At 47.8% G+C, this 14635-nt stretch overlaps 1 protein-coding gene across 4 annotated transcripts; it reads left to right on the forward strand.

The window, feature by feature from the left end:
- Positions 1-7824: 7824 nt before the first annotated feature.
- Positions 7825-14625, forward strand: GNPDA1 (glucosamine-6-phosphate deaminase 1). 4 transcript variants are annotated; one of them, XM_037397217.1, is made up of 7 exons: positions 7825-7843; positions 10892-11033; positions 11102-11203; positions 12215-12397; positions 13046-13230; positions 13912-14086; positions 14366-14625. In XM_037397217.1, exons 2-7 carry the CDS (start codon positions 10910-10912, stop codon positions 14461-14463), a joined length of 867 nt encoding a protein of 288 aa, XP_037253114.1. In that variant the 5' UTR covers positions 7825-7843; positions 10892-10909; the 3' UTR covers positions 14464-14625. The 4 variants fall into 4 exon arrangements, with proteins under 4 accessions (XP_037253114.1, XP_037253113.1, XP_037253112.1 ...); XM_037397216.1 differs by lacking the exon at positions 7825-7843 and adding an exon at positions 10653-10774; XM_037397215.1 differs by lacking the exon at positions 7825-7843 and adding an exon at positions 10675-10774 and having other exon boundaries at positions 10871-11033.
- Positions 14626-14635: the final 10 nt, after the last annotated feature.

Below are 14635 nucleotides of genomic sequence, written 5' to 3' on the forward strand. Positions count from 1 at the left end.
TTGCCCCCACCCCTCGGCCACCCACTCAGGCCTTCTCCTGAGGGTGCTGGTCTGCCTTTGAATGGATGGGCTAGTCACAGGCAGCTGGCAGGTAGCTGTGCCCAGCTGCAGGGGTGCCCAGAGGCACCGAGCTGGGTGCACAGGGCTACCACCAGCCCCGTGTTAGCCCCGACCCACAAAGCAGCGTGACCAAGGACAGGCTCACCACCTGTGCACCGTAGCTTGCTATAGCAGCCTGGCAAAGGGCACTGCCCACCCGGCAGGGGGTCACTTGTCCGAACCGCGGTGCCTCCTTGCAGGATGGTCCCCAGCACCATGGAGCCTCTCGTTGTGGGGGCGGGAAATAAAGGCAGATTTGCAAATACTGCCGGCACACACCAGCCAGGGCCTCTTCCACGCAGCCACCCTTTGGTGCAGCCTCCCGGGAAGCGCTCACCGTTCAGACCCTGGCATTCGGGCCGGACTCGTGCTTCGCATTTGCTGGCTCTGTGGCATGAGGGAGGAGCCCGCCGGGGGGCTTTCGCCCCCCCTTGCACGGCCCGTGCCCCACCGCTCGGCAGCGGCCCGCAGGGCTGGGGGGCACCGGCCGCGCTCGCTTTGCTGCCAGACCCTTCCGTTTGCGGTTGGCCCGAGCGCCGGGACAGCACGGCGGCTGCCGCCGGGTGCAGGGGGCTCGGGGGCGCCGCCGGCAGCGGCCCGGGAGCGCCGCCCGGGGAAGCCCCGCGCCCCCCGCGCACCGAGCCCTCGCAGCCGCGGAGGGACCGAGCGTCTCGCCTCTCCGGTGCCGGCGGGCACCCCCCGGCTCGGCCGAGCCCCGGCAGGTTGCAGCCGCGCTCCACACCCGCACCGGCGGGCGGGCCGGGCAGGGCGGGGGGCGGAGCCCCGCGGGGCTGGCGGAGCGCGGACCCGGCACCGCGCCAGGGCCGGGAGCGCGCCGGCGGGCGGGGCCCGTCACGCGGCCGCGGGGCGCCCAAGGCCGAGCGGAAACGCGGCCGGAACCCGCCGCCATATTTGGTGTTTCCTCCGCGCCTTTTTTGGCACTTCCGAAGCCCATAAAAGGCGTTTCCTGCTCACGCAGCCCCGGTGCTGAGCTCCGCCCCTCCGCGGCCTGTTGGGGCCCTCGCCGGGGTCGGGCCCGGCGCCGGGCCCAGCACCGGGCACGGGCTGGTGGCAGCTGCGGGCCCCAATGGTCCCTCCCTGCCGGCTGCGGCCTCGGTGACGGGTCGGCCCAGCCCGGGCAGCCCCGCGGGGCCGGGCGCCTAGGCCTCTCCCCGGCAGAGCCGTTCCGTGAGCCGCTGTTGGCGTGGGGAAGCGCGGGCAGTCGCTGCCCAGGCGCCCGCTTTGTGCTCCAGTTACACTAGAAAAGATCTGTCTTAATTTTTCTTTCCCTTTAGAAATAAGGAGATAAAACCCTCAACGTTTTAATGGGGCACGCGTAAAGAGCACGGTGTGCCTGCGACAGGCTGCACGCACCACCACCACCACCCCCCTCGGCAACGCCGCTGCAGGCCGTGCGCTGCTGGTGACAGGCCGCTGTTCAGGCTCTGCCTGTTGCGGCTGTGAAGCACGCGCACCGGTCGGCCGTGGGCCTGGGCTGACCAAAGGGACGAGGCCTCACAAGAACAGAGCTGTAGGCAGAGGCTGCGGAGTGGAGAGTGAGGTGGCCATGGGCCTCTCTTGTCTCTGGGCTGGTATGTGTCGACGCCACAAGGAATGATTTTGTGCTCCTAACCTTAAGTAACCCCAGGAAAATCACCTTGCAGCTGGTCGCAGGGGGCTGAAGGTGGTGGAGCTGCAGCAGGCGCCCTTAGCAGAGCTGCCCCCGCCATTGCCAAGCCTGGCAGAAGCTGAGGCGAGTGGCTGAAGGCTGGCTTGGTAGGGGGGCTTTAGCCCTTTCAAAAGCAAACTGTCAGCTAGAGCTAGGGTATTTGGCTTTTTGTTACAAGTGGCTGTTCCTGTCAATGTTTTTTTTTGTGGCCCGGTAGACTCTAGAATTGTCAAGAGTTATGAGAGGAGATAGGTTATTTATGAAGATGGCTTGTCTGTGTGATTCTTGAGCTAAACATTCCATGTTTTCACTTGTTTACATTGCCTAACAAGCACTATTGGACCTAGAAGGAAGGGTAAATGGTTTAAAGTGCATTGTGAGACTAGGATGAAATGTGAGCCATAGCTAAAGAACAAGAACTTTTTAAATAGTTACATTGTTCTGCTATAATCAAAGTGTCTGTTTTTAAAAAGCCAGCCTTGACTGATAAACTTTAATGATTTATGGTCTTGACTTCACTAATGAAACTGTCCTATTAAGTAAGAGGCTGATGCTTATACAGTGTCTAGCACTTGCAGACTTCAATTTCTGATGGTACTTTAGCACCACTGTAATGGAAAAGATAGATGGTTAGGCTGAAGTGTTTCCAGCGTGCACATTTCACTTCCTTAACTATAAAAAACATTATTAAAGCATGCTTTTTTATTTTTTTAAATAAACATATAGCCTTATCTTTTTTGTTTTGCAAACTTTTCATACTACAGGGGTTTTTTTTGTATCTCCAAAATGTTGTGTGATACACAACAATACCAGTAAGAATGTCAGTAGCTAGAAGTTCTGCTATCCAGTGTCCTCTGTAATGTTGACCTGAGTGATTTAACCTGATTTCTGTTACTTTGATTACTGCAATAGTGGGCTTCCCCTGTACAATAAAACTGTTGATCACAAATAGACTTGTGAACATCAGATCTGGAGGGACAGGGAGATGCTTGATTTGACCTTTAAAAGGTGGTGAGCGCCTCCAGCATCTTGTGAAGATGCAGTTAAAACTTACACAGCCTGAGCATTACTTGCTACCTGGTCGTGGCTGTTCTCCAGCCTGACAAGTTTAGTTGGGGATAGCTTTACAAGCTTTTGAAAACATGTTGCATAATGAACATCTAAAATGTGTTTATACCAATCGCTGCACTCCTTTGACTGCGCAGCTGTGGGTAGCCTTCAGGTTGCCTACCTGAACGTGCCGGGCTGCATACTAAATCATTGAGCTGCCTGGTGTGTTCTGACATGTGGTGTTCTGGGCTGAGAGCGTGAGCTGGAACTATGTGTCCAGGTCTGTGTGTACAGCAGTTCTAGTCACGGCAGCCTCAGGAAACCCTCAAAATACTGTAAACACACCTTAGTAAAACCTAAACATTGGTCAAAGAAGTGTAATTAAGTCCTGGACAATGAATGCTCTGGAGTTAATGAGTTTAGTTTTACCACTTTTAATAGTTTTGACTGTGCTTTTGGAACACCTGAAAGAACGCTGAAGCCTAAGGAAATGAAGGGAGAGACTTGATGGGTAAATCTTACTACAAACTTCCTGGAACAAAATGTCATCAGTGGTTCTTAGAATATTGTCTATATGGCCTCTTCCTAATTAGCTGGAGGACTGGACTTGGAAGTATCTTTATATATAGTTGGAAATCTGACACAAATTTGAAGGAAATGTACAGCAGCAGCATTTTGATCTGAAGATACTTGTGATTAAAGGTCTTGGCCATGATTCTTAGCTCCTGTTTGTGTAAATAAGCTTGAGAATTACAAGAAACTCCGGATTCATTCAAATGAACTGGAAAGCAACTGCGAGGCATTGAATTTAATGGTGGAACCTGTCAATGAATCTCATGGTTTTCCCCAAGGAGGAAGGCCTTTTGTGGACAAAACAGGCCACCTGATGTGCTGTGAGTGTGGCTGTAATATGCCATAGATCTCTGGGGTCATCAAGTGAACACACGACCCTTTTTTTTTAAAAAAAGCATGCCTACATTAACATATAGTAGTTAAAAAGCAAGGAAACATTGATGAAATTTGTTAAAGGAACTGTCATACTCAGTCCAGAGAAGTTCAGTCTCTGGTCCATTCTCCAAGGTAGCCCTGGAGTATTCTGGTGATTGTGACCTGCTGCTGATAAATTTCATGATAGAGCACATGTCTTTGCACATTTCATCTAACTTTGTCCAAGTGAGTTGTTAGGCTAGATAAAGTTTTAGCATTTGCAATGGTACTGGGTCGGGCTGAGCCCCACAGCAGCCCTCAGCACCGTGTTTCTATCAGTAGCTGGAAAGGTGGCAGTGACACACCAGTGTTGTGGCTGCTGCTGAGCAGGGCTTGCACAGCAGCGAGGCTCCCCAGCCCCTCCCCCCCCCCCCCCCCCCCCCCCCGCAGCTCTCTGGAGTGGGCAAGATTTTTGGGGGGACATAGCCAGGAAAGCTGACCCAAAGTGACCAACAGGATATTCCATACCATACGACATCTGCTCAGACATAAAAGCTAAGAGAAAGGGGAAGGAAGGTGGGGGCATTCATTATTTATGATGTCTGTCTTTTGCGCACTGAAGCCCTGCTTCCCGGGAAGTGGCTGAACATCGCCTGCTGATGGGAAGTAGAGAACAACATCTTTTGTTTTCCTTTGCTTCTGCGGGCATGACTTTTGCTGTTGCTTCATTAAACTGCCTTTATCTTGACGCACAACATTTTGTCCATCTTATTTTCTGCCCCCAGTTCTGCTGAGGAGGGGAGTGATAGAGTGGCTTGATGGGTACCAGGTGTCCAGCCAAGGTCTACCCACCACAACCGATGCCTGAGGGAAAGGTGAACTTTAGCATATCCAGGTGCTGCATGGAGAGGTGTGTTTAAACTCACATCCATTAATGTACCTTTTGTCATACTGCTCTGTCACTTCTGAGAGGTAGAAGCCTGTGCCATATACCACAATCAAGACAGAGGAATTATGTGGATTAATTGTAACGTATGGGTTGTTGGGTTTTTTCCTTCTCCTATGTTTCTTTTCTTTTCAGAGTATTTCCAAACTTCCTATCTGGCTTTTCAGCAATGAGCTTTTAAACCTATTATAAACATCTTTTTTTGGGTCATAACAGTTCTCTCAGAGACCATCATACAGTATATAATGTTCAAATGTTGAACCCCCATCCCCTGTGCCTGTTTAGTAGGTTTTTTTCATTATCCACACAGAAATTCATCTGCAGCTTTACTGTCTGTTCCCAAAATGTTGTTAGCCCCTGCAGCAACTCTATAGGGGCATTTCTTTAACTACACAGAAGGAGCACATTGTTACACTGTTAGAAATCTGTCACCTCAGTATTCACCTGACCGTTTTCAAGCACTCGGGAAGCATGGTTTCCTAGGGCTAAGCAGAGATCTCTGCATGAGTCTGCTGGCAATTTTTGCCCAACTACGAACTGGCTGTTTATTCCAGTTCTTTCAGCCTTTTAATGAGTTGCTTTTCTGGGGGAGAACTGTTCCTGTTGTCCCACGCAATGTTTCCCACGCAATGTAGTTTAAGAGCCTTTGGAAAGGGTCTGTACTGAACAGTTTATAGAAATCCAAATACAGTACATTAGAAGAATTTCTCATGTCCATGTGCTCATTGATTATTCAGAATAATTCTAAAGGATTTGGCAGGCAAGAACTTCCTTTACAAAAACTGTACTGATGTTTTATCTCAATTTACTACTTATTCATGTACCCACTAATTGTAGCTAGCTTCTGCTAGCATGCCTGGGGACGTAGGATTTATAAGCCTGTAGCTTTCTGAAGCCTTTATGAAAATTCATGTTATGTATGGTACCATCCAGTCCCCTAGTACTGAGGTAGAACACCACAGCTATTATGCTTGTTATTTCATCCTCAAGTTGAGCATTTGAAGGGATACCATATGGTCTAATGACTTGTTGTTATTCATTTTGATGGCTTAATCTCTTCTGTAATCTATCCTACAGACACTTCAGTTTAAAATATTCTGAAACGCAACTGCTGTAAAGGAAGTTTTTGTCACAGGAATTCTTCTGAAACAAAATAGGTGCAAAAATCACTTTTGGTGCCCTCCTTATGTTTTGACCATCAGTTGGCCTTAAGAACTCTCTGATTGTCTCACAGTCCCTGATGCAGCTGAGAAAGGAGTCCTTGGTTCTCTTCCTGTCTGCAAGCTGTTTTCCCCAAGCCATACTTCTGGCCTGCCATATTGTGTTTTAATACAATAGTTTGCAGCCTCATCTATTTTCTGCATTTCAGCATAACTTCCACTTCTTAAGGGATGTCATTCTTCCACTTTGTCTGAATTATTATTTTTGATTGGTGCTTAGCCTTTCCTAACAGGCAATAAAAAGTGATTGGTAATGTATTTAAATAGCTTTCTTGTCACTAGGAAATGTTTTTACTTTTCTAGCTGCACTACTACTTTCTCTTTATTTAAAAATAGTTTAACTCTCTTTTTGAAACTATGTCCCATTGTAGTAGCTACTTGGATTTTGTTGCCCTTGCAGGGATGTTGAATTGTTCTTGTGTTTTGATGAATGCTGGTCTGTGCTTTACTCAGGAAAATACAATTTCATCTGTATCACCTAAACCATGTGCTTTTAAATGCTTCTTGGCTTTTCTGTGATTCTTAGATTAAGATCGCCAGTGCTTTTTTTTTTTCTCCTGTTATTGTAAATGTCAGCATCCTGATTGCATGTGGCTTATGTACACCTGCCTCCTGTATAGGGTCCTTCTGTTTTTAAAGATTCCTTGTCCTGGTTTTGGCCGGGGATAGAGTTAATTTTCTTCTTAGTAGCTGGTGCAATGATGTTTTGGATTTATTATAAGAATAACGTTGATAGTAACAACTGAAACATCAGTGTGTTAAGTAGTGCTTACTCTAAATCACGGATTTTCCAGTTTCCCATGCTCTGCCAGCAAGCAGGTGCACAAGAAGCTGAGAGGGAGCAGAGCCAGGACAGCTGACCTGAACTAACTAAAGGGCAATTCCATACCATAGGATGTCATGCTGAGGATATAAGCTGGGGGTGTTGGCCAGGACCTGCCAATCGCTGCTGGGGGCCTGGCTGGGCATCAGTCAGTGAGCGGGAAGCAATTGTATTGTGCATAACTTGGTTGTCCACCCTCCTCCCCTTGGGTTTTATTCTTCTTTCTTTCTCTCTCCTTTTAATAACAATTGGTTTTATTATTATTATTATTGTGTTGTATTTCAGTTATTAAATTGTTCTTATTTCAACCCACAAGTGTTACTTTTTTCTGATTCTCCTCCCCATCCCACTGAAGGGAGTGGAGAGGGAGCACGCAGCTGTGTGGTGCTTAGCTGCCGGCTGGGGTTAAACCACGACATTCCTTTTTGGCATCTGACATGGGGCATGAAGGGTTGAGATAACAACAGGTCTGATCAGAGTGTGTGGAAACAAGTTTGTCGTTAAGTGTTCATTGTATTGGTTTAATGGTCACCAGTCACAGTGTTGCTTTATTTACTCTCAGAGTTGTTGCGCTTGTTCTCAGAGCTGTGTGACACCTTACTTGCAGCATATACTCGCTGCTTTGGTATTTATTGCCCTTGGGGCCTGGGCCAAGGTTCTCGTTTTGTTGTACTTTGTAGTACTGGCTTGCAGTATGCTAGAATTGTTGGTTGTGAAACTAGTCAGGTCTGTGTACTCAGTATTGTGATCACCTTTGTACTTCTGGTGCCATCTCATGGGAACTATTAATAATTACACCTTTTGCCTTTTCTCAAGAGAGCCAACCTGTGGGGGAAACATCTTCCTACACCCACTGCTCTTCTCCCAGCTAATTACAGAAGCGTTTAAAAATTTCGAAAACATGTCATCAACATGTGGGGCATTACAGCAGAAGTCTTCGTGAAAGGGAAGAAATAGTTCCAATCCTTCTGAAAGCTGGCTTTGCCATAAAACAAAGTAAGGTCAAGGCACCTGCACAGGACATCCAGTTTTGGGGGGAAAAAATGGCAAGATGGATGTCATGAGATTCCCATGATGTGATAACAAAACAGCTTTGTCTCCACTAGCGGGTAAGACACAAACACAGGCTTTCCTTGGCGTTGTGGGTTTTTGGAGAATGCACATTCCAAACTACAGGCTGATTGTAAATGCATATAGGTTCCATTCGAAATATGAAACCACTCAGTATTCTTGCAAGGTGGGTTTTATAAGCTTTCCTGTCTGAAGGAGACAAATGCTCAGAAGCAGGAAGCAATCCTCCTTTTCTGAAGCAGGAATGCTGGACAGAAAGAAGGGTCTTCCAGAATTTGTGTGGGTGGGTTGTTGGGCGTTTTTTTTGGGTGGTGGGCAGCGGCTGCTTTTTATGTCTTTTCCAGTAGGGGCTATTGCGATTCTCAGAGGTGAAGGAAAGACTGCAATGCATGCCATGGTTCATGGGCTGGAGAAGCTGGGTGCCTGACAGCAGCGACTGGCAGGACAGGAAGCGACAGGGATGTTGCGCTTTTTCTCTAGGGTGGTGGTAGCTTACAATTGCTTTTGAGGGCAGGTGTGGCCAAGTGGTAGTAGGTGAAAGAATTACACGCAAAGTTCTTTTGTGCAGGCTTTAGAGTTTTCTGATGATTTCTCAACTTTAGAGAGCAGCTTGTGTCACGTGTAACTGAGCTGGTCGCTTTCTGGGAGGCAGCACCAACAGGCTGCAGGGACTGTGTCCCTGTGCTGCCACCTTATGTCTAGGAACAAAACTAGCTGGGATGGTTTGACTAGGAAATACACACATTAGTAGTGCTTAATGACCTTGTAACTGTAGGTCTAGTCTTAAGTATGAAAACAATCATGTCAAGTTATGCAGTTTAGGTTCCTTTGCTCTCTTTTAGGAATCTGAGACTAAGGGTCTTGGCTGGATTTTGGGTTTGGTTTGTTTGTTGGGTTTTGGTGGTTTCCACCACCTGCCATCCCACACGTGTGCGTTAATTCCTCTTTCCCAATTTCTCCCTGAACTTGGAAGGAGTAGAAATCTGTTTTGTTTTCTAGTTCAGGGTGTCTGGAGACAAATTCTGGAATGCATATCTAAATATAAAAAGCATGACTTAAATCTGGAAGTGTATAACTTCTGTTTTCTGACACTGCTTTCCATAGTTCATTCCTGCTGTCAGCTGGCAACAGCCAGAAGAGCCAGGAATGCTGTGGGAGGCACTGTGTAAACTCCACACTCCTAGACCCTTGTTCTAAGGAGTACTAGCCAAGCTGCTTCCAGTATCTGGGAAAGGCACAAAGCAACACTAAATAACCACCACTGCACACTGGAGTCTGGGATGCCCATCTGTCTCTGGTGGGGCTCGGTAGGACAAAAAATGTTTTTATTCTCCTTTCACCTGCACATTGTGGGCACCACCTAGGGGCATCCGAGAGAGGAAAAATTGTTCAGTGCCTCTTGGAACACTTGGCCTTACGTAGGTCTTTTCAACACCTGAAAGAAGTTCAGTGGAAGAAACTGGATCAGAAAGGCTGTCTTTAGACAAGAGCCTGCCTTCTGGCAGCAGTGAGGATATGCGAACAGGCCTGGTTGTCTCGGGGTGGCTGAAAGCATAAAGGAAAATTGCTGAATTCCCAGGCAATTTCTGAAAGATGAGAATCTGAGCCTGAGCTAGGTTTCTAAGTGCAGTTTGAAGGACAAAACTGGGAAAAAAAAGAGTGAGTTAAACAAAACTATGATAGCAGATGGTCTCTTGGCAATGGGGGACACCCATGCTTTTAAATTACTCCAGGCATGAAACACTGTATGATCACACCACATTTGCTACAGCTTCCTGTGGTGTGTCACCAGGTGTTCCAGCTGTCCTGTAATGAAAGGAATGATGAATCCACTCTGAAGTGGAGGAGGACAAGCCTGCATAAGGTTATGCACCACCTAAACTGTTATAAAGTGAAAATAGTGCTGCTGTCATTGCAGAGTATGAATTTCATCCATAACACTTAAGAATTTGCCTTGGATTTCTCAAAATTCCTTCTGCTAAATGATTTAAATATTTTCAGTGGATAAATTAATAACTGGTTTTGTTCCAGGCAGAATTGCTCTGTGGTGAACACTGAAAATGCTAAATAATTTTAAGTCCAGTTTTTGTGGACAAAAAATGTATTCAGTCTTGATTTTTAGCAGAAAGCTATGAAATTTAGTCTTAGAAAATGAAAAAAACCCTTCAGCTTTTTTTCTTTCATTTCTTCATCTTGCACTGGGATCTAGTAGGCTGTGTGTTAAGTGTGTACTTATCATGCAGTGGCGAAAACATGAGTGCATTCATAGAAGCTTTTCTCCACATTGAACTGCATATATACATAACCATAGCTCAGTATATAATGATTAAAGATTTGCTACTAGGTGAAAATCAGTAAAAAAAACAGGATTGTTTTTTAGTAAGTCGTATTTTAATTTGAAGTTCTGCATCGTTTTGACATTCGTAGATGATGTTTGTGTTTTTAAAGTTGGAGTTTTCAGCAGTTTATAGTAAATTGATCTAATAACTCAAAATGTGGTATTACTGTTTGTCTTCTCCAAGCCAGCCACGGTGCTTTAGAGCCTTGTCATAAGGCTTCCAAACTGAGGAGCTAATACTGCTCACAGTGCTGCTGAAACAAGTTCTCCTGTAGTACCAGTGCAGCAAAGTTAGAAAGGTGGGGGGGAAGGATTAAAATACCCAAACTGTTATTAGTCTTTTGGAGCTAGCAGCCTGTGAAGGGGACAGCTCTTGAAGAGTTAACAGCTCTGGTCAGGCCTTTGCAGGGGGCGCAGTGACCCTGTGGGGGTGACTCGCACCGGCGGGCTCCTGAGGCGAGTGCCCGGCCCGCTCCTCCCGCCCGCGGGCTCCTGGGGCGAGCGGCCGGGAGGGGCCGGGCCCGGCGCTCACCGCCCACCTCGGGGCGGGCGCGGAGGGCGGCCGCGGCCGTGCCCGCTGAGGAGACCGGCGGGCAACGGCAGCGCGAGCGCGGCGGCAGCAGGCAGGCAGGTGCGCGGGTGGGTGCGCGGGTGGGTGCGCGGGTGGGTGCGCGGGTGGGTGCGCGGGTGAGCGGGGCGGCGGCGGTAAGATGGCGGCGCTCCTCAGCTCGGCTCCCGCCCTGCCCAGGCGACGCCCGGCCCCGCCATGAAGCTCGTCATTCTGGAGACGTACGAGCAGGCCAGCGAGTGGGCCGCCAAGTACATCCGCAACCGCATCGTCCAGTTCGGGCCCGGCCCCGGGCGGTTCTTCACGCTGGGGCTGCCCACAGGTGGGTGCCGGGGCCGGGAGCGGGGCCGCGGGCCTCTCCCCGGGGCTGAGGTGGCACCTTCCCCGCAGGCAGCACGCCGCTGGGCTGCTACGGGAAGCTGGTGGAGTACTGCCGGAACGGGGACCTCTCCTTCAAGTACGTGAAAACCTTCAACATGGACGAGTACGTGGGTGAGTGCCCGCACACGAGAAGCGTTTGGCTTTGGTTGGTCGTTCTGCGCGAGTGGCTGCTGTGCCCCCGCGCCGGCGCCGCGGCCGGTGGGGCGCATCCCGCCTGCAAAAGGGCAAGGTAGGAAGGGCTAAAATCTGTATTAGCCAAGGGAGTGAACAGGGCCAGTTTGAAAGCATGCACAAGAAGTATTAAAGGGTGTCAGGGCTTGCCCGGTATTGCGCGCAGCAGGCACTGCTGTATTTTTGCCTGAACTTACGTATCGATCAGCTAAGGGCTCACCTTACCATTTCAAGCTGAGAGAGCATGCAGTATGAACCACCGCCTTTGCTCTGGGATTATAAAGGTCGCTTGAGCTTCAGATCTCTTACAAGGACTGATGTGTTACCTGTCCAAGTGCCCTTCTGTAACCGACGTGCGCTCCTGCTAAGATAGCAGAGGATTCTTTCATTTATGAAGCTGTGGTGAAATAGCCTTCTCAGAAGAAAGGGTACAGAGATCAGTGGCAAGCCTAAAGCTCCAAAGGTGAAAAACATACAAGCTAAATATTTGCTAATGCTGATTTTACTCTGGTCAAGAATTTTTTTCTGTGAACAATCCTTATCAAGCAACATTAGACAGTAGGCAGTCCAGTGTGGATTTATAGCATGTAAGGTGGGGGGGAAATGCACAAAGTTATTTTCCAGGCTTCTGCACAGTTTTTTAATCATTCCTCCTAATATGAACTGGAAGGAAGGCTGGAAGGTTAGTAACAGATGAGGCACAGTGCGTGCCTGCTTTTCTGGAACATCTATTGCATGTTAAAATGAGCATGTCTTACAGGAGCTATTGTGATTGATTGTAATTTTGCTATTTAGGGAAATAAAAACAACTCACGGAAGTTGAGGGAGTCACAAATGACAGACAGAGAAAGCCGTGCTCTATTACCAAAGCCACTGCAGGGGCATATAGGTGTTTGTTACAGGTGAGAACTCTTTCAGTTGGTCTTAGTCCTGTGCATGCTCTGTTACCAGGTCTCCCAAGGGATCATCCGGAAAGTTACCATTCTTTCATGTGGAATAACTTCTTTAAGCATATTGACATCTTGGCAGAAAACGTTCACATTTTGGATGGAAATGCACCTGATCTACAAGCAGAATGTGATGCGTTTGAGGATAAAATCAAAGCCGCTGGAGGAATTGAACTCTTTGTTGGAGGTGAAAACCCAAAGGACTAGCCGTTTCTGAACACCGGCAGGCAGCACTGCCTGTCTTCCACCAGCTATCTCACTTATTGTCAGGAGAGTTTATCTTCAGTGCAGTCCAGTGGATTTGCATTGAAACCCACCCCATATTCTGTCACTCTGGGCGCTCATGGGTGCTGGCAACCTTGTCTTTCACTGTACCACTCCTCCAGTTTTAAGTATTCCAATCTAGTAAGTGAATTGTTCAGGAAACAATTAGTAGGAGAAACAAGCTGGGCTAGAATTGTACCAAATATAAATTGTATTACAATTGCCAGTGCAAAGAGGAAGCTGCTAGGAGTAGAGTCCTCTGAGCCAACACGAGCTTAATGCAAGCTTTTCCCATCAGCTTGCCTTAAGATTCTGCTGTCTACTTTGCTTTATTGTTCTCCCAGCACAGTTAGGGCAGAGTCTCTGTTGGCCTCAGAGGGGGCTTTTGCTGTCATTCCTACCAGAAGAAAATTTGAGCTTGAGCAGAAAAATTGCAAGTGTTTTCCTCCAATCTGTATCTGTTCCTGGAAGCATTGAATGCCCTTTATATCCTCCTGAATAGGAGTGCTGTTGGCTCTGCCTCCTACAATAACTGTTAGAGCCAGACTTTCTCAAACTGTCTCCGTCACAGGTATCGGCCCAGACGGTCACATTGCCTTCAACGAGCCTGGATCAAGCTTGGTATCCAGGACACGGGTGAAGACCTTGGCTATGGACACTATCTTGGCTAACGCCAGGTTCTTTGATGGTGACCTCTCCAAAGTCCCCACAATGGCTTTGACAGTTGGAGTAGGCACTGTCATGGATGCCAGAGAGGTTAGGAGAAAAGCAGTGACTTCATACAGTAGCTCCTGAGCAGGGCTTCCTGGAGTACCTAAGATTTTCCAGTCCTGGAGCAGCAATGCACCCTGCTGGCACAGGCCAGCTTATGCTTTTCCTGCCACAGGCGGCTGAATTGAATTCCTGATCCTCCTGTTCTGTTGCATCCTGCAACACTGTGGAAAGGCTCTTGCTCTGTCTTCCATTTCCGCTCTGCTCACACTTAAATTTGCATAACCCTGCAGTACAGCTGTTATCCACAGGGAGCTAGAAAGGTTTGGGAGGATGTCTTCGGTAAATAATTTCATCTGGGGAAATAACTGCAAGAGTCACTGGTTGACTTGAGGTTACACCAGCAGATCATGAAAACTGTATGGGATAACTTTTAACTGAGACTATACCTTGATTTATACTTGTTAAGTCTCCGCATATAGGTGCCTAACAGGGGAGCTAAAAGGATGTGAAACGTTACAATGACCCATCAGGCTATGATTTAATTTGACAAATAAAATCCAGACAGAACTGTGATACAGTGAAGTGCCTCTGTGGAGGATGACAGAGATCTCCCCCTGTTAGGCACCAGGTTCAGCCTGCTCTCGGTTCAGCAGGGGGTGGGTGTGCTCATTCTGAATGCATTTTCTGGACCCTAACTGCCATCCTCTGTGTCTCGGAGTCCAGGTGATGATTCTTATCACAGGAGCCCACAAAGCCTTTGCTTTGTACAAAGCTATTGAGGAAGGTGTCAACCACATGTGGACAGTATCTGCTTTCCAGAAGCACCCCAACACTGTGTTTGTGTGTGATGAGGATGCCACGCTGGAACTCAAAGTTAAGACAGTGAAATACTTTAAAGGTGAGCGTTTGACCAGGCCAAGCAGCTGTTAGTTTTGAAATGGCACAAGCCATGCTTTCCATTAGATCTTTGTTTGATCAGCTCCCAAAGGAGTATGTTCCTTAAATAATAACAGCTGAGGTGTACAGCAATAATAAAAGTACAAAGGTAAATGCTTAACTGTATGGGTATGGGAGCAAGGGACCAAGGGCTCTAGCAATGTCTAGTTTCATTAGCATCCAATGAATGAGAATTGTGCTTTATTATCTATTTAAGTAATCTTCTTACTTTGTACATCAGGTTTAATGCTGGTTCACAACAAGCTTGTGGAACCCTTATACAGCATGAAGGAGATGGAAGCAGAAAGGAGCCAGTCTAAGAAGCCATACAGCGATTAATCGGAGTAGTGCTGAACCAGCTTTTCTGTTGAAAACCAGCTGTGAGAAAAGGGAACTGCTGCAGAAACTTGTATTTGTTCTTAAATCAGCAAAATGATTGTGTCCTTGCTTCTGTCCATTAAAAAGACAGATGCCAAACACCTGCCTTAATTACCCAAATAAGGATGGGCTC

The sequence above is a fragment of the Falco rusticolus genome, chromosome 8 (genome assembly GCF_015220075.1).
Source record: "Falco rusticolus isolate bFalRus1 chromosome 8, bFalRus1.pri, whole genome shotgun sequence".
In the NCBI taxonomy this organism is placed as follows: Eukaryota; Metazoa; Chordata; class Aves; order Falconiformes; family Falconidae; genus Falco; species Falco rusticolus.